At 43.9% G+C, this 23,433-nt stretch overlaps 2 protein-coding genes across 6 annotated transcripts in view; one reads left to right on the forward strand and one right to left on the reverse strand.

Annotated features, from left to right (window-relative positions):
* The window catches only part of MAP3K9 (mitogen-activated protein kinase kinase kinase 9), a 129,868-nt gene extending 125,651 nt beyond the window's left edge, over positions 1 to 4,217 (reverse strand). For 3 of the 4 annotated variants that reach the window (XM_089521792.1, XM_089521791.1, XM_089521789.1), the window contains exon 1: positions 245 to 560. In XM_089521792.1, the coding sequence (XP_089377918.1) occupies positions 245 to 476 (232 nt within the window). In that variant the 5' untranslated portion in view covers positions 477 to 560. Of the gene's footprint in view, positions 1 to 244; positions 659 to 4,183 lie in introns of those variants that run through there. The other variant, XM_089521790.1, reaches the window with a different exon arrangement.
* A 12,122-nt stretch (positions 4,218 to 16,339) lies between these two features.
* PCNX1 (pecanex 1) overlaps positions 16,340 to 23,433 on the forward strand; it is a 147,594-nt gene continuing 140,500 nt past the window's right edge. For both annotated transcript variants that reach the window (XM_089521797.1, XM_089521798.1), the window contains exon 1: positions 16,340 to 16,492. In XM_089521797.1, coding sequence (XP_089377923.1) covers positions 16,340 to 16,492 — 153 coding nt within the window. The remainder of the gene's footprint in view (positions 16,493 to 23,433) is intronic.

Genomic DNA, 23,433 nt, shown 5'->3' on the forward strand with positions numbered 1-23,433 from the left:
GGAGCATCTGCTAGGAGGCTTTCCACAAAATAAAGCAGTTCTTCTTTCACTTCTGTTTTTATTTATTAGCAGTTCCGTAGGATAAGGTCTATTAGAATACTTTTCAGGTTATTAACACTGTCAAACTGGTACTGTATAACTGTGTTCAGTGCTCTCCCATGCTACTTTAAAATTCCCTTTATGCCCCATCTCTTTCAAAGTTATTGTGATCACACTCCAAACACATTCTTTATTCCTCACTTACTGTTGCTGGACTTCAGATCCCGGTGAATAATAGGAACAATTGCTTCATCATGCAGATAGTTCATTCCTCCAGCAATCTGGACAGCCCAGTTGACTAGTATGTCTGGTGGTATCCTTTTACCAGACAGCACTCTGTTTAGCGACCCTCCACGAGCAAACTCCATGATTAAGCAAAGGTTAGGTTCCTTTAGGCATACACCTTTCAAAGCAATTATATTGGGATGTTTTAGCATTGCAAACAGCTTGGCTTCTTGACGAACATTTTCAATAGCCTCACTGATATCTTCATCTGGATCATAACGAGCTGCTTTGACAGCAACTTCCTCTCCAATCCAAACTGCACGATATACTTTCCCAAAGCCTCCTATGCCAATGATTTCCTCCAGAACAAGCTCTGAGAAGTCGATTTCTAGCACTAGAAAGAGAAAAATTGAGATTTATAAGTAAATTTCTTATAAGCTTGCATACAATATTCAATATCAGCATAATTCCTTAGCTAAAATAATCAAACCTAGGCAGGTAAATCAAGCAAATCAGTGTTGTTTGTACCCAGCGGAAACATATGGCTTACTCCTGTATCTTTAATATGATCAGAACATTTAGTACAGAAAAAAATGTACCAAAATTGCTGCTGTGTGCCTTCAAGTCTTTTCCAACTTTTGGAAAACTTATAATGGGATTTACTTGCCAATATTTATTCAGAGGAAATTTGTCATTGCCTTTCTCTAAGGCTGAGAATGTATGATTAAGGTCCAAAACACACTGCAGAAATAATCCTGTTTGAGACTGCCTTAATTGCCCTGACTCAATGTTAAGGAATCCCAGGAACTTTAGTTGATTGTGGCACCAGAGCTCTCTGACAAGAGAAGGCTAAATGTCTCACAGAACTACAGTTCTCAGAATCCCACAGCATCGAGACAGGGCAGTTAAAGTGGACTCAAACTGGGTTATTTCTGCAGTGTGTTTTGGACCTTACTTACTCAAGGTCACTCACTGGATTTCTATGGCTGAGCAAGGATTCAAATCTTGGTCTCTCAGAGTCCTAGTCCAGGATCCAAACCATGACATCAGTACCAAAACCATATCATAAAAATGTGTTCTGTCTATACATAACTGTTGCAAGAAACAGCAGCATAAACAAAGGTTTTACCCAGAAATACTTCTAGAAATAAACTTTTCACACATAAAACTTGTTCTTCACTTGCTCTGTGCTAACAGCTTAGATTAACACAGTATTGTCACCCTTGACCATTCATCACATTCTCCTCTCTGATTCCCACACTATATTTCAATACTCATTCATATGGTTAACTAGTCTTCTTGGCTTTATGCAACAGCCTTCCTCCTGCCTACGTCCTGCAAGGACTATTGTTAAAACTGAACTTGTCACCTCACCTCTATATCTACATGGTTTTGAATTTGAACTGACATCCTTACACACAAACACTTATATAGGTCTGTCTCTGGATTCCCCACTCCAAACATGCATCTAAGTAAGTAGGTTCAAGACTACAAAAGCGCATGCTTCCAATTTCTTTCTTTCAGTTACTCTTAAAAGTGTTAAAAGATGCCTTTGCATAGATGCCAGATTAACACAGCTATGGCCCAAAACACACTGCAGAAATAAGCCAGTTTGAGACCACTTTAACTGCCCTGACTCAGTGCTAGGGAATTTGTAGTTTGTTGTGGCAGCAGAGCTCTCTGACAGAGAAGGCTAAATATCTCACAAAACTACAATTCCCATAATTCCTGAGCCAGGGCAGTTGAAGCGGTCTAAACATTGGTTATTTCTGCAGTGTGTTTTGGACCTATGTCTTTGAATTCTACACAGTAGAAGAGTTACATACAGGCAGATATGTGCACAATATGAATAAATGATTACATCCCAAAGGCTTCACAGTAAAAGGCTATACTTTACCTTGGTGCTAAAATGAAGCCAATGTTTGGTACTAACATTGTACCTCTAAGAGAAAGGCATTCCATAACTGGGGTTCCACACCCAAAAAATCTCTTTCCACATCCTTCCAGACTGTATTGCCTGCACTGAAGGGCCATTTCATCAGACCTCAGTCCAGACAGCCATTTATACAAAGAGGTGCTTCTTTAGGTATTGAAATCCCAATCCATTTAAGGATTATCTCCTCCTGCATAACTCTGCTTTGTACTGTATTAGCCTAGAGAGGTATTTCTACATAGTGATCTACGCTGTGAGAAGTGGAAGCATGATCAGTATCTCTCATCAGATGAAGAAATTCACTATGCAAGGAACTCATCTCTTTAAATATGTTAAACTAAAGATTAAAATGATTTGTTTTAATACATACTTTATGTCATTGTGATTTTTTAATTCCTCTGCTGCACTGATAGTATACCATTTTTAAACCCCGTTATAAATATTTGAATGACATTGTACAATGAAATGCCAAGTCGGTAACAAGAATATATTCTCTGATTCAGTGGGGATCTCACATATAGACAAATACCCCCCCCCCCCCAATAATGCTCAGCTGATCCTATGATACAATTTCAAGAAAGTCCTAGAGTAGATACTATTAACTGTATAGTGCCAGGAGCAAACCAGAAAGCAATGTGCAATATTTCCACACAAAAAGGTTTCTATTTTCTACAATGGACTTTAAAACTAGCTGTCTCTGAAGACGGGCAGAAGGTTTCTCACATCACCCACCATTATACTGTGGGTGAGAAATGACATCAAATGGGGCCCATGCAGTGCATCTGATCTGGAGGCCTCCCTCAAGGAATCATAGAATCATTCACTGAATGGAGGCAAAAGGCAGAGCCCTAAGCCCTAAGGAACGATGTTAAGGAGAAACAGGAAGTCGTGTATTAGTACCGGGAAATGTTTTGGGCAGCTTGGTTTTTTCATTTAAGGGACTTTGGATGCGTCACGATGAGAAAGAAGGACAAGAGGAATCTCACACACGCTTGAAACTGTGGCTCTGAACTCAGTGGTGCTGAATGGACAGCTCCGGCGGCGGAGGCGGAGGAGGAGGGTTTCAAGCAGCGTCCCGTTTTATGTAAGATCTGCATCTTATTGTTTTTGCTCTTGTCACAAACACAAGATTACGCTGCAAAAATGCTAAGACCAAACAGGAAAAGCTACAAGCTTTAACCCGGTTTGGCACCGCTTTAACTCTTTGTCTGGCTCTCTGCTCCGCTCCGCTCTGGGCCCCACAACAAACTCCAACTCCCAGAATTCCATAGCAAGGAGTCAGACAAGGTGTTAAAGCGGCTCCAAACCGGGTGATGTCTCCAGTGTGGCCGCAGCCCCAGTCTCCGTGGCCCACCGCTCTCCCTTACGCTGAATGGCCGGGGCCCGAGGGAAGTGGGGCCCAAGGCTCCGCCTGCCGCCGAGGCTGAGGCTGCTGCTGCTGTTGGTGGTGACGTAGTTGCTGGGGAAGATGCCCACGCGCTGCTCGATCCTCCCGGTCCACCATCCCTCGTCTCCAGAGACCTGGGCGTCCTGCGACAGCACCGTCACCACGTCCCCCGGCCGCAGGCTCAGCTCGTCCTCGCCGCACGCCTCGTACTCGAAGACGGCCGTCCAGAGGGCCTCCCCGGAGGAGGACGAGGAAGAGGCCAACGCCGCCGCCGCTTCTCCGTCGCCCTCCGAAGGCTCCATGAGGGGAGAAGAGGAGGAGGAGGAGGGGAGGAGGAAGGAGGGGACGGGTCCTCCATAAGCCTCATACGGCGGCCTTGGACATTCCTGAAAGGCCGCAACGCACAGGAGCAGAAGGAGGCCAGGCCGCCATCGCGCCCCACCGCCGCCAACTGAGGCACCACCAACACCTCAATCCTGGAGCCACCTGACTAACCGGCAAGCGCCGGGGCGGGGCTTCTCACCCAAGCCCCTCCTCCCCGCCTCAAACTCTTCCTCCTCATTCGCTGCCGGGACAGTCTCTCAAAGCTCCTCCCTTACCTGATTGAAGAACAGCCACATCCCTCCCCTTGGTTCACTGGCCTTCGCACGCGCTCCGAGTCGCCGCCTCTACCCCATTGGCCCGCCCTCCACCTTGGCCCGCCTCCCGGCCTCAAACTCTTCCTCCTCATTCGCTGCCGGGACAGTCCGTCAAGCTCCTCCCTTACCTGATTGAATGAAGAGCCACATCCTTCCTCACTCTCTCTTGGAACCATCTCTGCCCCGCCCCCTTCCTCCGCCTCCTCCTCCCGCACGCGCTCCCATTGGCCCGCCTCCCCGCCTCAGAATCTCCCTCCTCATTCGCTGCCGGGACAGTCTCTCAAAGCTCCTCCCTTACCTGATTGAATTAATAGCTACATCCCTCACTCCTCCACGCCCCCTTCCTTCTTCCCTTGTTCACTGCTCTCGCACGCGCTCCGACTCGCGCTCCCCCTATTGGCCCGCTCCAGCCCGACGACGGCTTCCCATTGGCTGGGAAGGCGTCTTAACCCTTCCGCTAGAAGGAAGATTTGTTCCTCGCTTCCAGCTTTCTCCGATGAAGGCTGCCATTGGAATATGAGGGAGTGGGCGTGGCTAAGGGAGTGGGCGTGGCTCGGGGTCATTCTCTTTATCCCCATTGGTGGATTGCCCAAGAGGGAGCTGCTTCTTTGTTTGCTATTGGCTAACCGAATGGTCGCTGTTGTCCAATGGCGAGCCTGTACTGCGTTTGGCATCTTTGAGTGCACCTGCTGCGAGGGAAGCAGAGGAGGTTCTGGGGATGAGATTTCTGTGGTGTGGCTACAGTCTGAGGCTGCGTCCACATTGCAGAAATAACCCGGTTTGGCACCGCTTTAAATCTTTTCTGGCTCAAGTCTATGGAATTCTGGGAGTTGGAGCTCGTTGCCCCACAACAAACTCCAACTCCCAGAATTCCATAGACTTGAGCCTGAAAAGACTTAAAGCGGTGCCAAACCGGGTTATTTCTCCAGTGTGGATGCAGAGTTTCTTCTTTTTTTCTCCAACAGTGAATAGATGAATTCCATAGTATTGAACCATGGCAGCGAAAGTGCTCTCAAACCGGATTATTTCCTCAGTGTGGATGAAGCCTCTTCTGAGTCCCTGCCTTTCTCTCCCTGAGTGAATAGGTGAGGTGACCAGTTAATAAACAAATATGGACTTCCCTGCAGGGTGACCAAAGGAGGAAGAGGCGCCACAAATGGAGGTCATTCCAGGAAAAAATGGAGGACATCCAGCTAAAAACACACACACATATATAATTATTATTGTTAAGCTTTATTTATACAGTCGGCCCTTCTTATACACGGATTTCTTATATACAGATTTAAGCATTCATGGTTTGAAAATGTTCCAAAAAAGTATAAATTTACCTTGATGTTCCATTTTTTATTAGGGACACCATTTTGCTATGTCATTATATCTAATGGGACTTGAGCATACACGGATTTTGTTATACACGGGGGATCTTGGAACCAAACCCCAGCGTATAACAAGGATCCACTGTATAGCGCTGTAAATTTACACAACGCTGTACATACAAACTTTTTAATAAGAGGGTTCCCTGCCCTCAGTCTTACAATCTAAATCAACTCATTTCATATGGTTTCTTTACAGCTGTTTTACATATACTGTATTTCATTATGTAGCCCAACATATTTTTTCCTGATGACCTTCATAGAATCATAGAACTGGAAGAGACCGCAAGGACCATCCAGTCCAACCCCATTCTGCCATGCAGGAACTCTCAATCAAAGCATCTCCGACAGATGGCCATCCAGCCTCTGTTTAAAGACCTCTAAGGAAGGAGACTCCACTACACTCCGAGGAAGGAGTGTGTTCCACTGTCAAACAGCCCTTACTGTCAGGAAGTTCCTCCTAATGTTGAATGTCTTTTCCTGGAGCTTGCATCCATTGTTCCAGGTCCTGTTCTCTGGAGCAGCAGAAAGCAAGCTTGCTTCCTCCTCAATATGACATCCCTTCAAGTATTTAAACAGGGCTATCATATCACCTCTTAACCTTCTCTTCTCCAGGATAAATATACCCAGCTCCCTAAGTCATTCCTCGTAGGGCATGGTTTCGATTCTCTTCACCATTTTAGTTGCCCTCCTTTGGAAATGCTCCAGTTTCTCCAAATCCTTTTTGAATTGTGGTGCCCAGAACTAGACACAGTATGGCAGGTGAGCCCTGACAAAAGCAGAAAAGAGTGGCACTATTACTTCCCTTGATCTAGACTCTATACTTCTATTGATGCAGTCTAGAATTGTATTGGTCTTTTCAGCTGCCGCATCACACTGTTGACTCATGTTGCTCTTGTGGTCTACTAATCTGTTCAGGCTGGCATGCTAGTGCCTTTAAATATAATACTTTAGTTAGTGAGGGGCTAGACTATTGTTTCATGTGGATCTCTACTATATGCCAAATGTGGTGACTGTCAATTCTTCTAAATCTAATTTAAAGAGCTTATTTTACCTTTTAAATATTAAACAGTTTTGGAACAACTTATTGGAAAGACTGGCTTCACCTTTATCAGCCTGACCATGTTTTAATATCAGCAACAGAGGACCTTCTCACTTCCTCACTTCTGAGAGTACAGGCACAGCTCAGCGCCTGAACAGAGGCCAAAATAAAGCTGCTTCAGGTCACTTTGCAGGTATGCTGTTTAAATTATGCCTGCATCCTAAGAGGCCAGAAGTTGCGCCAAAGACACGATCCAGTCCTAAGGACTGGAGTGCAGCTTTGGCGAAGCTTCTGGACTCTTAAGATGTGTGTGTCATTTAAACAGCATACCTCCAAAGTGACCTGAAGCAGCTTTATTTTGGCTTGTCTGCTTGGGCCCTCAGTTAACAAAAACTCTGGCAAAGAAGTTCATTTTTACAAAGTCTTTGTATGCCTTCACAGCCTTTTTTCCCCCTTCATTTTCCTCTGTCTATCTGGAAGTCATTTAGCAGCATTGATGTGGGGGGGATAGTGAAAGAGGGCTACAGAAATAGACTTTCAGTGTCAGCTTGTAGCATGCAGTAAAGAACAGAAAAAGTTGAGCTGGGGAAGAATGAGGTTGTTCTCTAATCAGTCCTGTTGTAGCTTTGTGTGTCTGCCTACAATAGGCAAGGTAAACAGTAGCTGCCTCCAGCACCCTCTGTGTAAATATGAAAAGAGAGAGAAAAGGGGAAAGCAGATAAGCCTGCCTCACCAACTGCCCCAGCTTGTTAAAACAAAACAAATCAGTAACCCATGGAGATATGAGTTTAGTTACCAAATGGAAATCACAAGAAAGGTGGAAGTTGTTGAAAGAAAGAAAAAATACCTGGATGCTTTTTGTAAGAAGATTTAAAATGGTCTTTAGAAAGTTCAAAATATTTTTGTAGTTAAGCTGATAGACAAAAGGGAGAGTGTCTTTTCTGCTATGGATCCATACCTTTGGAATGGCCAGCTGAAGTATGGCAGGCCTCATCATCACAAGCCTTTAAGAAATGACACATTTATTCTCTTTTTCTTTAATTTTGTTTTATCAGACTACTGATGATGCTTTAGCTGCATTTGCAAAACGTTAGCTATTTGCTTTTTGGGGGTTTTGCTACATGTTCTTTCTCATTGATGACTTTTATTAAGGGTGGGTTATTATTATTTCCATTTTATTCTGGGGGCAGCGTCGCAAGGGTTTCATTCTTAAAGACAAACTAAAAGTAGAATATAAATTTAGAACAATGATGTGGGGAATTCTGTACTGAATTGCCATACTAAGAATGTGGATGTAACTAAAGATGGAAATGTTTTGAAGACGCAGCTACTTCCAAAACATTCTGAACAACATTTGTCAATTTGCTTCTTCAAATGCCTTTAATAAGCAAAAACAAACAAAAAATCCACTAAGCAGTGCTGCCTCCTGGTGGCTGTCATCACAATAGTCTCTTCAAACCCCCATTAAGAGACTGGGTGAGGAAAAAGACTGTGGAGATTATTGCATTGTATTTAAAGCGACTTATCCCCAATGGGATACAGATGCAGTTAATTTTAAAAATTTAATTTTAAAACGGGGTGTTATCACCTGCAGCTGGGCAATTGCAACCCGTATGCAGCCCAGATCAAGCTGTGCTTATCGAACGGCTTTTCAAAAATGGGTGCTTGCAGGTTGCAGGTCAGAGCAGTGTGCAATAACACCCGTTTTTAAAATTAAATGCAAGACTTCATTGAGATGGACAAGAACCACCTTAGGAAAGCAAGACTCAAAACAAACAGTTTCTAGGTTATCTCGTTAATTAAAAGTACAGTAATGCATAACCTTCTACTGTCTTGATTTGACAGGGACAGTCTTGATTAATCCTTTGTCATCATACTTTTTCAAATGCTTTTAAAAGGTCCCACTTTCTCACTCATCTCACTTTCTGCTTTTGTCTTTAGCTTTTTTCCATGGATGCAAATTGAGTTAAAAGTGCAAAAGTAGTTTACATGCAGCTCAGCAAGGGGGAAAGGATATGAGGAGGCAGAATCTTGCCATTCCCAGTAGGTTGAGGCAAAAGCAAATTGCTGTGGCCTCTTCTAGCTTGTATGATCTTCCTCAGTAATTTTTGCCATCTTGACTACTCTCTGATGTTGCTTGCCTGTAACCTATGGAAGGCATTAAAACCAACTGGAGTCAGTGCTGACTACAGCAATATGTTGGAAGTTCCTCTGTTGATCATAATGGACACTAGCAGATTTGCTGACCTGGAAACCAAAGCAAAAGTGTTCTCATAATAGCAGCAATCTTAAAAGGTATGAAAACCAGAAGCCTCAAGCAGATTTCACTAGCAGACTTTCCTTTTAATTTCTACTCCAATAAATAATGTAGTAATTGTTACTTTAGGTTAGGTTCTAGTTTTGTGTGGGCTCCATGGCACAATTAAGAATGTTATTTAGCACCATCTCATGAGATGGAACAAAGTTGTGACTATGATTCCGTGCTGGGTCACATCAAGGTCATTGAACAATATTATGTTAAATGGCTTTATATTTAAAGAGACTGGCTTTGGCTTTCTTCAACGTATATTTTTTACTAAAACTGCAATCTTATAGTGATCAAACTGTTTATGAATACTGTATGCTGTAAACTTCTCTGGCCTTCTGTTAAGAAATTGTAGCCTGTACAGAAGAGTAGGAGCTCTAAACAGTTCATCTAGCAGACACTCAGGGGCCATAAGTTCCCAGTTTTGATGGGAGGAGGGAGCCCTGGAACAGCCTTATCTCTAATAATAATAATAATAATAATAATAAAGTTTATTTGTATCCCGCCCCTCAGAGAACAATCGGGGCGGCTAACAAGTTAAAAATACAAAACATATCAAATCCCTAGTACCCTCCCCTCCCTTAAAAAGGTATTAAATTTGATAGAGAATTAAAACCATACAAGTTAAAATTGACCCAAAGGTCAAACAACATAACAATAATCAATATAACAATAATGGGAGCGGCAGTATCTATTCATAGGAGTTTCCTGAGGCCGGGTTCTCTATTCTGGAAATGCCTGCCTGAAGAGATCCGTCTTAACAGCCTTTTTAAAGCTGTGTAAGGATGTAAGTAGATGGATCTCATCTGGCAGGCCGTTCCACAGTCTGGGGGCAACGATGGAAAATGCCCTCTGGGAGATAGCCAAAAGCCTAGATGTTTGTGGCTGAAGTAGGCCTCTCCCAGAGGAGCAGAGTGCGCGGGGAGGATTATAGGGGAGAAGGCAGTCCCGAAGATAGTTTGGACCCAAGCCATTTAGGGCTTTAAAATCTCTAGACAGAGTGATGTGGCTACTTTAGGTAGCAGATGCTGCAGTACAGTTAGAGTGGGGGCTCTTGAATGTTACTCCTATTCTTGTTTTCCTGGCATTCTTATATCCCAGCATTACCACTCCATTCATGACAAGGATTGCTATCTGTCTCAGCAAAGTGCCTACTCCTAACACATCACAAGTAGTGCTATGTCTTTTCACTGAGATAATAGAAAAGAGGTTGTGCCCAGCTGGGCCAGGCTTGACACTTCAAGAGGCATTGCAAACATACATATACTGCTTTCCTCATGTGTCCCATGCTAGCACATTAGTTGTTTTATTGCAGCACTTCTTTGAGTGAGCAGCAAACAGGTACCAGATGCCATGGTGAAATTCTTGTGCTGGAGGACATTGCCCTATGTGTGCACTTGCCATGCAGCATGTCCTAAGCTACTCTTTTCTAGTCAAGTGCAGTGGAAGATGCTGTCCTGTGGCTATTGTTTAAATAAGACTCAGCCCCAGAACACATGGGTCAAATAAGGTGGCTTCCGGCTGCTTTGGGGGCATGGTATTCAAATGACACACACCCTCAAAGTGGAGAGAAGTTGCTCCCGCGCTTCCAGGAGTCTGGTGCCACTACAAAAAGGAATGGAAATAATCCAGCTCCTGGTAGTGCCAGCTTGGGACAGCGGTGGTGGCCCACTTTGGAAGTGGGCCATGTGGTTATCACAGCCCTGGCATGATTGCAGCCGGAGTGACCAGAGGCCGCTCCTATAGGTCCGTCTATCTCACCCCTCGGTTGCTAAGCCAGACTGCTTCTGCATTTGGAACAGTGCAAAAAGCTTGCCCTTCACTTCAGGCCACATGTCTTTGTGTTATCCCCTACCATTCGATCCCCTTCCTTACCATTTAAATGTGATGTGTTAGCCTTCTTCATCTTGCTGTTGTGTGCCTTCAAGTGATTTCTGATGTATAGCGATGCTATCACAAGGTATTCTTGGCAAGATTTGTTCAAAGGTGGTTTGCCTTTTTGCCTCCCTCTGAGGATGAGAAAGTGAGACTTGCCCAATGTCATTTAGTGGTTTTCCATGGCTGATCAGGGATTTGAACTGTAGTCTCCAGAGTCACAGCCCAGTGCTCGAACCACTACACAGTCTCTGTCCACATCTTGTCTGCTACTATTCTATTATCACTGTAATTACTTTTTAAAACTCTCAGCACGGTAGGTCTGAAAGGACATTCCTCAACAAGTTTCAAAATCTTAAGTCTTTTTGTGCCCATTTATTTTACATGCCACAAGAAAACCCTCTGTTCAACATGCCAACTAGAGGCTCTTTTCATTGCAGACTCAGTCTCCCCTTCAACGGGCTCAACAGCAACAACAACCCATTCTACAGCATTTCCTATGGCTCCAAACTGTGGCAAATTACAAATTCCTCATTCTATAACAATTGCTTTGTATATTTAATGGCACATTGCATTCTGGAGATAATTCAATAATTTGTACAAATATGCTACAATAGGCTTTATGTTTCATTTCTATGGTCTATAAATTTGAATACAATTATGAAATACATGTTTGTTCAGACATAACCATTGAACAAATCTGGACCCAAACTATGAAATTAACATGCATAATTATCCGTCAAAACAATAAAAAAATAGAATATAAGTGGATTGATTTACTACACATGGATAATGAACATCCAGCCATAACAATAATGCAGTAGTACTTCAGTAGAGTTATAAATGACTTTTCCTCTGTTCTAAAGAAACAGCTTATAACATTTTAACTTAAATAACAACTTAACTTTAGCATCATTAATTAAACATTACCACATTATTATCTTATCCTTTTACATAATTTTATAGACATTCTTTTCATGTTTAATTTGCAGTTATGATCTCATACAGTGTGTTAAGGATAGGCAACCTGAATCCCTGTAAAAATTTGGATCTGAAAAAAATAATATATATATATTTATTTTTATCCTGTTTTTTGCCAAGAAATCAAAGTGGCATGATACAACAGACTAAAACATATCCATATATCCATAGTACCCCCCCCCCCTTGCCTGAGGTTTATGGGAATTGTAACCACAATTTCTGGAAGGCACGTGGTTGCCTTCCTGTGAAACATATTCTTCTTTCTTAAATTTTTTGTATGTGCTCTAACTTCTGGAAGATAATTTATTGTTGCTTTTAGCTGCCTTCAAATTGACTTCAACGTTTAGTGACCTTAGAAATGAAAGACCTCCAAAGTACCCTGTCCTCATCAGCCCTACTCAAGTCCTGCAGATTCAAGGCTATGGGTTCCTTGACTGAAGGGCTATTTTCCCCTGGTCAGTGCTGCAGCAGCCATACGCTGTGGCATCGACCCACTCCCTAAAAAGTTGCTCTAGGCAGCTTCTTTACAGTGCGCCATGATGATGTCACTTTCATGGAGCACCATTTGGGTGCTCTGATACTCGTGCATCATCATGGCGCACCCTGTACGGACATGTGTGCACTAAGATGGTGCACAGGCGCCGAAGATAGGGCTGGGCATGTGTGGACGCCCAGCCCTATCCAGCCCTACTTTCGGCCCCGATTTGTTTAGGGCCTGAGTCTATCCATCTGGAACATGACCTTCCTCTGTTCCTATTGCCCTCCACCTTACCAAGCATTTTCGTCTTTCCTTGTGAGTGATGTTTTCACATCATATGGCCAAAATACAGCATAATTAATTTAAAGCCATTTTTGCCTATAATAGAATAAAACAACTAGTTATTGTTTAGACTTTAAATTCAGGTTTATACATGGTGCAGTGTTTGGAGTGCTGAACTGGGACACTGGGAGACCAGGATTTGAATTACTGATCAGCCATGGAATCCCTGGGTGCCCTTGGGCATGTCACACTCTCTTGTCCTCAGAGGAAGGCAAAGGCAACCCTCCCCTCATGAACAACCTGTGCCAAGAAAATCCCGTGATAAGCTTGCCACCCTCAGGAGAGCTATGCCTCCTCCTCCTTCTGCAAAGGGGACACCATGTGTGTTGCCAAGGTAAACCTCAGCCCCAGCTTCCCTCCAGGAGGGAGAGCTTTGCCTCCTTCTCCTTCTCCCAAGAAGGGAAGGTGTTCCTGAGGTAAACTTCAGCTCCAGGTTGCTCCTAAGTCCCTTGAGAGACAGCAAGCCTTCCCTCATACTACCCCCTCATTCTTCCTCCAATAGGGGCAGATGTTCCCAAGGTAAACTTCAGCCCCACGTTACCCCTAGAAGGGGCTTGCCTCCTTCGTCCCCCTCGCTCTGTCTTCAACAGGGGACCATGCTCTTGAGCCAAACTTCGGCTTTAGGGTCCCCACAGGAAGGGCGTACTAAAACAAATGACAGTACTTGCCTATAGGGAAATCATACTTGCCCGTAGGGAATCATTGGAGAATACTTGCCTATAGGGAAACATTGAATATTGCCCAGAGAGAATCACTGACGAATACTTGCCCATAGAGAATCATTGAAGAATACATGCCCATAGGGAAACATAGGAGAACACTTGATCCTAGGGAAACATAGGGGAATACTTGACCATAGGGAAACTTAGTGGAATACACTTGCCTATAGGGAAACATAGGGGAAAACTTGCCCATAGAGAAACATTGAATACTTGCCCAATTTTTTCCTATGGGAAAGTATTCTCCAGTGTTTCCCTATGGCCAAGTATGATTTCCCTATGGGCAAGTACTGTCATTTGTTTTAGTTTGTCCCCCCACAGGAGGGCCTTCCTTCCTTCCATTTGTCCCATCTCTAACAAGGGAACCTGATCCTGTGGCAAACCTCAGTTCCAGGTGTCCCACAGATGCTCCCAGGTTGGAGGGCCTTGCCTCCATCTTCCCCCTTGTTCTATGCCCAAACCATGTTCCTGAGGTAAAAACATGGGCTCCAGGCCACCCTCAGGAGGGCTAGGCCTCCTCCTCTTTCCCCTTGCTCTCAGCCCCAGCTTCCCTCCAAGAGGGAGAGCTTTGCCTCCTCCTCCTCCTCCTTGCTCCTTTTCCCAAGAGGGGAATGTTTTCCTGAGGTAATAAATCCAATAACATCCAAACAATGATACTTTTATTGGACCAACCAAAATGCACAATTACATGTTGCAGGTGGGAAGTTGAAGGCTTTTCTGGCCAGCATCCATATTTTTGTGTGAGTTTTTCGGGCTATGTGGCCATGTCCTAGAAGAGTTTACTCCTGACATTTCACCAGTATCTGTGGCTGGCATCTTCAGAGAATGCTGTCATGGAAGAGAGTGGGGTATATATACTGTTGGTTGAGGGGAAGTGATTTGCATGTTAATCTGTGTATTGTTCTGCTGTTGAATGGCAAGGCCTCAGGGTGGGAGGATATTCAGAGAGAATTAGTGTCTGTTTAATTAGTGATCATTGTTTGCTGGGAAAACCCCTGACCCTGGGTGGTTTTTTTTCACTTGCATTGTGCTTGGTCTTGATTCTAGTGTTCTTCAGGACCGGTAGCCAAACTTTGCTAACTTTAAGGGTTTCTTCTTTTCTGTTGAAGTTGTCTAGGTGTTTGTGGATTTCAACTGCTTCCCTGCGCATTCTGACCTGATAGCTGTTGGCATGGTCCAGAATTTGCAAGCTTTTGAAGTCACACTGGCTTCTTTACCAGGCAAACAGGAGAAAGTGATTGAAGATGTTAGTCATAGGCCTACGTTTTCTGTTTCTGGTCTTAGTTCAGATGGTAGGGAGGACCATCTGCAGGCTGGCACCTCCTCCCCCTTTGGCCATGCAGTCACTGGTAGATTTTCAAAGTCAAGGCAATTTAGTGTCCATTTGCAGTTCAAAGATGATTTTCTTTTGAATCCAGCATGTCTAAGAAAAGGTACCATTGTGAAGTTGAAGGCTTTCATGACTGGCATCCATAGTTTTTTTCAGGCTATGTGGCCATGGTCTGAAAGTTTATTCCTGACGTTTCGCCAGCATCTGTGGCTGGCATCTTTATTCTCTGAAGATGGCAGGCACAGATGTAGGCGAAACGTCAGGATTAAACTCCTCCAGAACATGGCCACATAGCCTGAAAAAGACCACAAAAAACTAAAGGTATCATTGTTTGGACTTGGAGTAAAGGTATTGTTGTTTGGATGTTACTGGGTTTGCTATATGGCCAACATGGCTACCCCTAGAACAGTGATTCTCAACCTGTCTAATGCCGCAACCCTTTAATACAGTTCCTAATAATAATAATAATAATAATAATAGGATTTATTTATATGCTGCCCAATCACTGGGAATCTGAGCGGTTTACAATAGAGGGGATAATAGACAGTTCCCTGCCCGCAGGCTTACAATCTAAAAGACACGACACAAAAGGAGAAGGGAATGGTGAGGGAGGGAGGGGATCAGGTCCAGCATTCTTCTCTCCCTCTGAGGCCTGGACCAAGGCAGATGGACTAGAGGGAGGGCTCTGCTTCTTCAGGCTAGCCCTGATGGAGCTGGGCCAGCCTACTCTCCCCCTCATAGGCCGAAAGATGACAGTTAAGGAGGGAGGAGCCTCTTCCTTCAGGTTAGCCCTGATGGAGCTGGGCCTGCCCCAGTCAACTCCCCCATAGGCCGGAAGATGAAAGTTATGAAGGGAGGAGTCTCTTTCTTCAGGCTAGCCCTGCTGGAGCTGGGCCAGTCTATTCTCTCCCTCCCAACCGATGATCTTGGTTCCTAAGACCATTGGAAATGTGTGTTTTCTGATGCTCTTAGGCGGCCCCCGTGAAACACTGGAGAATACTTTCCCATAGGGAAACACACTGGCCTAATTTTTTCCTACGGCCGAGTATCCTCCAATGGTTCCCTATGGGCAAGTATTGTTTGTTTTAGTCCATCCCCAGAGTTTGAGAACCGCTGCCCTAGAATCTAGGGGACCTGGAACCGAGGTTTATTACCTCAGAACATCTAGGGCCTAGGTGTCCTGAGGTATTTAATTCCTCAGTCCTTGTCGTGGTGGCCCTTCGTCTGCAGCGCCTCCTCCCCGTCGCTTGGGGGCGAGCTTGGGCCTAGGCGCCTGCCTCTGAGCGAGGAGGGCGTCCCTCTTTGTCCCTCTCCTCCTCGACTTGGCCAGGGACCGAAGCAGGAGAAGGAGGAGAGGAGGCCTTATTGGCCGAGGCTGTTGCCGCCGCAAGGGCTGCCGGTCTATAGCCAGGCAAGGGAGCGGGCGGGCCGAGGCCCGGACCTAAGATGGCGGCGGCGCTGGCGGGGGGGAAGAGGAGGCGGCGGAGGCGGAGGCGCAGGAGCGGCTGCTGGCGGCGGCGGCTCCTCCTCGGGTGGCTGTCGCGAGGCGGCGGCGGCGGCGGGGGTCTGGGCGGATAGAGAGCGAGCGAGCGAGCGAGCGAAGAAGCGAGCGGTCCAGGCCTTCTCCTCCTCCTCCTCCTCCTGGGCTGCCGCCGCCGCCCTCGCCATCGCCATGGGCTCCCAGGTGCTGCAGATCCTGCGCCAAGGCGTGTGGGCCGCCCTGAGCGGAGGATGGTACCAGGACCCCCACCAGGGCGCCGGGGTGAACGCGCTCCACCTCTACCTCTGGCTCTTCCTGCTCGGCTTCCCCTTCACCCTCTACATGGTGAGCCAGCCCCGGGCTTGTGTGTTGCCTGGCAGTTTGTGTGAACAGTTCGTGCTTGTGTGTTTGCATGCGAGGTTGTGAGTTTGTGGGTGTGTTTGTGTCTGAGGTCTTTGCGTTTGTGTGTATGTCGTGGAGTTTGTGTCTGTGTCTGAGGACCTTGTGTGTTTGTTTGTATGTTGTGTGTTTGTGTGCTGTGTGTATGCTTGTGTCTGTGTCTGAGATTTTTGTGTGTGAGTTTGTTTCTGTGTGAGTTTGTCTGAGATGTTTGTGTGTATGTTAGTGCTTGTGTCTGAGGTGTGTGTGTGTGTGGGGGGGGGGGGTTGCGGCCCTCCATTTGAGTCCTTTGTTTATCTGCCCCTCCATGCCCAACTTGTTCAGGTTCAGTAACATCCGAACAGTGGCCCAAAACACACTGCAGGAATAACGCACTTTTGAGACTGCTTTAGCTGCCCTGGAAACGAGTGCTAGGGAACCCTGGGGAGTGTAGGTTATTGTAGGCACTAGAGAAGGCTAAAGGCCTCACAAAACTACAGTTCCCAGCATTCCCTAGCACTGAGCCAGGGTGATTAATCTCGAACTGGATTATTTCTGCAATATGTTTTGGACCTAAGACTGCGCATGCATCTGAGGAAGCCAACCGAGTCACAACAAACTACAGCTCCTAGAATTGCAGAGCATGGAGCCATGGCAGTTAAAGCGGTGTCAAAGCAGGTTATTCCTGCAGGAATGGAAGCAGAAGTCTTCTTGGAGCCTGGGTGGCGGAGTGCAGTGGGTCTGTGCTTTTCGGGAATAAGCAAGGAATGGCCTATAGGGCCACATGTTAGGAAAGCCTTAGGTTGGGGGGGGGGCTTTCCTGTGGGGATGAAATGTCCCCCATCACCTGTGTTTGAATGCAAATGGGTGGCTCCTCTGCACGAGGCCTTTGGAGAAAAGAACCAGGGACATTTGCACTGGTTAATGCAGGGTGGTCTCTGAAAGTGGAGCCAGCGGGGCGTAGTCGTTTGAGCCTTGGATTAGGACTCTGGAGAGACCAGCGCTTGAAACCCAGATCGGGCATGTAAACCCACAGGGTGACCTTGGGCAAGTCACACACTCTCAACCTCAGAGAATGGCAATGGCAAACGCCCTCTGAAGAAACTTACCAAGAAAAGCCCATGATAGGCTCACCTTAGGGTCACCATAAATTGGAAAGGACTTGAAAGCACACAACGACAACAACCACCCATCCTAAAAGTATGCTGACGTGTGGGTGGGTGTTATTTCTGACACCGCTCCATTGAAAGACTCTCTGTCTGGGGGAATAGAAGATGCCCCTCTTGTGGAAGGAATACATATCTTGGAGACTTAGAAATGTAATCAGTGCTTGCTCTGGTGAGGCCCTGGGCTGTGCTGCTTTTTTCTTAACCCATACTGGTTGCTGAGTTTAACTGGTAGTTCCTGGTTTGTCTCATGGGTCCAAAACACACTGCAGAAATAATACAGTTTGAGACCACTTTAACTGCCCTGGCTTAATGCTAGGGAATTCTGGCAACTGTAGTTTTGTGAGACGTTTAGCTGAATCTGTCAGAAAGAGCTCTAGCACTGAGCCAGGACAGTTAAAGTGGTCTCAAAATTGATTATTTCTGGGGTGTGTTTTGGACCAAAGAGTGCTGGATATCTCCTTAGTTCTGCGTAGGTGTCATTGAAGAATTCTGTATGGATGACTGACTGACTGCTTTTTAACTGCACCCATTTATGCTCCATTTGAGCTAAGAGGCTTGATTCTGCAATCATCCAAAGTACTGGAAGATTTGCCTTTTTACTGCTAATCTGGAGGGTCGGTATGTGAATCTTTATCATCTTTGACAGAGGTGATAAAGATTGAACACTGTTTTAATAGGCGGTAGCATGCACTCATACTAGGGCTTGGATTTAAACTCAATAGTGTATAAATGAATTAATAAGCTGGGTGTTTGGGGTAGCAATGAATGAGCTGTTTCTGACTGTTTGATACTATACATCACAAAATTGTCATTAAGTCAAGCCATATCAGTTTATTGGCTGCGAGACATCTGTCAAATGTACATATGTGCGATAAATTTGATAGTATGTAGAGAATGATAGTCTACTATCCTATTCTGGCATGATATTTCATGTTGCACTTGTCTCCCTCCCCATATTTCCCCATGGCATGCTGGATGTTTGGGGTGATCTTTCACTCTTTTAATCGTTTTCAGAATTTTGCAGCCTGTAGACCAGGGGTAGGCAACCCTTTTGAGCTGGGGACCGGGTTGCTGTCCCTCAGACAACTGGGGGGCCGAAGCCAAAAAATAAATAATTAAATATTTTTTTTAAAAAAAATATTTAAATAAATAAATAAGCCGGGACAAATGTAGGACAAAATTTTCAAATGGAGGGCACTTTTAAAATAAAAAATGGAGGACACGCGAAAAAATTTGCTGATTTTTTAAAAAATGTTAATATAAATGCATGTTTCTGAGGCTTCTATAGACAATTGCCCCACCATGCCCCTCGCGCGAGACGCCAAAGCCCCTGGCGGCAATTGGCGGCAGGACCGGGCTGGGGCCGGTCCCAAGGCCTCACCGGGCCGCATCTGGCCCGTGGGCCGCAGGTTGCCTACCCCTGCTGTAGACTCATGTTCTGAGACTACATATGGTAGTCACTTTTGAGTTCAGAAATCAAAATACTTAGTTTTAAGGTTGTTGTTGAGTGGAATTGTGTAATGGTCATCTCTTGGATAAATATTCCACACAGAAATGCAATATTACTCTCACTCCCTCCCTTTATTTTATCCACTGTATGTGTGACTAATTTTTGTTAAGTGTGGTGTTGCTGTGACAACCAGACATTGATCACATTTCATTCCTGGCAGCCTCAAATAAACAGACATTACAAGGTGAAAGCTGACTTTTTAAAAAGTGTGTGTGGTTCATTAAATGAGGCTCCAGGGAGAGCCCTACGTGAGCTTGCAAATTACATGAGTGAACAGCTCACTATGAGTGACTACTTGTTTCATTAGCAACTGTTTTTGTCAGGAGAGTGTATGACGAAGGAAGAATCCAGATGATTGCTTCTCAGAATCTCAATCCTTTAGTTTATCTTTTGTTATATTATTTTTAGATTTTCACATGGTTGAATGCAATCTACTATTGGCAAGGGAACAGGAGACAGTGACCGATCACGCCATTCTATCTAAGCTGTAATGTGTAATAGATGAGCAATCATAGTTTTTCTTACGACTAAACATTTGCTAGCAGAAGCTGCAATGTCATTTCTGAGAGTTGCCTTATCATAAAAGAAGTCTGTGTTTGGGGTAGATCTGTGCATAACTTGGCATGCTGTGTTGGCATTAACCCATGGTGAATGTGCACAGCCTGAACCTTTCAACTCTGTGTGATAAATGTGATGATGTAGCAAATAAGGACTTGATAAGCAATACAAGAGAACCAGCATGCTGTAGTGGTTTGAGTGTTGGATTATGACTCAGGAGACTAAGGTTTGAATCCTGTTCAGCCATAGAAACCCACTGGGTGACCTTGGGCAAGTCACACTCTCTCAGCCTCAGGAAGGCAAAGGCAAACCCCTTCTGAACAAATCTTGCCAAGAAAACCCCATCATAGCATTGTCTTAGGGTTGCCATAAGTCAGAAAAGACTTGAAGGCACATAACAACAAGTGATACAAACTTGGTGAAGCAATAACATAATTGTTTTGCTAAGTTTTGTGAATATCCAACCAAGGCCTACTTTCTGTGCATCTGTGGTTATGAAAAAAGACTAGTATTGGATACATTCAAGGAGATTTTGTTTGGCCTACAATATCTTAACTGAAATGTTACTTTTCAGATTTAAAGACAGAGGAGGAGAGCATAAAAATGTTGAATTATATTTTGAAACTAATATGAGAGTCATATGTGCAGTTTTTCCAAATCTGTCGACTTCAGTCTGGTAGTTAGGTGTCATATCATGGTTTAGCATTTGGGGCAAACAGAGTAGGGCATTTGGATATTTTAATCTAGTATCAGCTGTCTCTACTTTGTTCAGACAAATTGTTCTTAAGATTGAATATTGAAAAGAAGTTTGCCTCCCCTAGTTCTAACTTGTATTTGAAGTGGAGAATACTAGCCCAAGTGAGCGGCTTACATTTGTAGACCATTTGTACGTTTATATTTGTAGAAGATGAATTCAAGATGTCTGCTTTGTCAGGAGAAAAACATCAGGTGATGGAAGTGACATTTCAGAACTGTGCATGAGCAGCAATTGGTCTTTTCCTTGAGATACGTGAAGCTATAATTCTTGTTAGTCTCTGGCGCTTACTAATAAGGAAAAAGCAGGCAAAAGATAATCAGTTCAGAGAGGAAGTTATTGTTGCACAGTCTTGGACTAAATGCATAGGCCCTCTACCTTAATAGTTAATACAGGGGAATTAGTCATAAGTAAAAAGAGTTTGAATCACAATTGGCAGTCTTTTTTTCACCTTTTGCCATATACATACAGTCTAGACATATTCTAAATAGACAAGTCCACTGTGGTCATCACTCCTTATTTTCAGCATACTGTTTACTGTAAGCATTCTGAAGCTCTGCCATTATAGGAGTTTCACAATAGAGCAATATTTACCATGCATCCTTTGGGAAAGCCTGAGATGTTTTAGGATGTGGTTTCTGACTATGTATAGGAGCCAGTAGTTTCAGAACACCATACTTAGTGTTACCTAACATCTCATAAATTGTGACCATAAAAAACTAGGCATTAAGAGAAATAAAGCCTGTGCCCAGTTAACATTGGCAAATGACTTTGAGGAGGAGGCTTGGGTTGTAATCATTTGCTTGGCTAATGGCCCCTTCCAGTGTGCAAATTTGCTGCAACCCTTTCTGTTGTTGTGTTGCTGGTTGAAGTGTAGAATGAATGGAGCTAACTGCTGCGCATTGATGGAGACATTTTGGCTTATGTACTATTACCTGATTAGGAACAGTCTTCTTACCAGTCTAAGATATTTCATCTTTTTATTGGTGCTTCAGATGTGTATGTATGTGCCTTCAAACCACTTGCCAATTTACAGTGATTCCATGAATTTCAAGCAGGTTTTCTTAGGCAAGGAATACTCAGAAGTGGTTTTGCCATTTCCTTCTTCTGAAATTTAGCCTATAGCACCTGATATTCATGGGAGGTCTTCCTAGTATGAGTGAAAATGTATGCACTATTTAAAAAATAGGTTTAGATAGTGTCCCTGGAATTGTAGGAAATCATCATCATCATCATCATCATCATCATCATCATCATCATCATCTATATACTGTCTCTCTCCCAGAAAGGGACCCAAGGTGGCTCAGAGATAAAATTGTTTAAAAATGTTACAATAAACATTAAAAATTTAAAAATTAACAAACAATTAAAATCATCTTACTAAAACAGTATAAAATTACAGTATATGTAACATACAAAAGTTAAAGTAGAAGGCATATATCAGATTAGCAATATTAGGAACAATTTTTATACTTTTCTGTAGATGGTGAGTGTATTTCAACAGTATTGTTTATATGTGCAGCCATTTCATAAGAAGTGTGAATACCATCCCCATGTGATTATGGGGATAAGCGGCTGCTGGTGGCCTTTCCTATGAGAAGAGTGAACTTGAGCAGGCTTGTTAAGTCAGTGTAATTTATGTGAGTGACACGAAAAACTTCATTTGATTTTTTAGAAGTGACTAGGGTTTTAGACCTGATTCCATGGGTTTGTTCATGTTACAAAAATAGAGTTAGAGGTGCTGTAATTACCGCCTGCATTGCAGATCACTTAGTCTGGCTGCCAAAACACACTGCAGAAATAATCTAGTTTGACTCTGCTTTAACTACTCTGGCTCAGTGCTAGAGAATTCTGGGAATTGTAGTTTTGTGAGATGTTTAGCCTTCTCTGTCGGAGAGCTCTGGTGCCACAACCAACTATAATTTCCAGGATTCCCTAGCATTGAGCCAGTGCAGTTAAAGTGGTGTCAAACTGGATTATTTCTGCAGTATGTTATGGACCTGGATTAGACAACCTCTAAAGTCCTTTCTAACTCTGTGATTCAATGAGTTCAATATTTCCTGGGACGCAGTAGCAGTTCCTACCCTGAAAACATCTGAGAACCACTATTGTGTTGCCAGTTGCTGTATTAATACAGTTTATATTCACAGATTATTTATTTATTTACTGTATTTATACCCCACTCTTCAGCCTGAAAGGTTCTCAGAGCAGCTTATACAGATAGTTAATGAGACAGTTCCCTGCCCTCAGGCTTACAATCTAAAAAATAAAAAAAGAGAGAAGCGAATCTTCCTCCAGAATCACCACATCAAATGCACAGAGGTATTAGTACAGAAATTTTGAATAAATCTCTGCCTGGGCTGTTGTTATGTCTCTAGAATCCTTGCTTGTACCCTTCTCTTTTTTTCTTCTTCTTTTGCTCCTCTTGGTCCTCCATTTAATGGGAAAGATTTTTAATAATAATAAGAAAATAAATTTTTTATTTCTATCCTGCCTTTTGCCAGGCAATCAAAGCGTTGTACAACAAGTTAAAATGCATCTATATATACATAGTGCCCCCCTTAAAACAAGTTTAAACTGTATAAAATTAAAAACTACATTTTAAAATCTGACTAATCCAAATAATAATCATAATAGGCAGAGTTCAATAGATGGGAAGTCTTATTCGTGGCTGAGTATTTTATTCCGGGAAGGCCTGCCGGAAGAGATCTGTCTTAATGGCATCTTTAAAGCTCTCTAGATTGGTAATTTGACGGATCTTGTCCAACAGGCCATTCCGTAAGTTGGGAACAGCTGCAGAAAATGTCCTCTGGGAGGTCACCGTCAACTTGGTCTTTAAGGGCTGTAGTAAATTCCTCTCAGAGGACCTGAGTGTACGGGGTGGATTGTATAGGAAGCAGGCGATCCCTTTGATAGG

This window comes from Sceloporus occidentalis, unplaced genomic scaffold, assembly GCF_023333645.1.
Source record: "Sceloporus occidentalis isolate IW3139 unplaced genomic scaffold, rSceOcc1.0.p SCAF_4, whole genome shotgun sequence".
Taxonomy (NCBI): domain Eukaryota; kingdom Metazoa; phylum Chordata; class Lepidosauria; order Squamata; family Phrynosomatidae; genus Sceloporus; species Sceloporus occidentalis.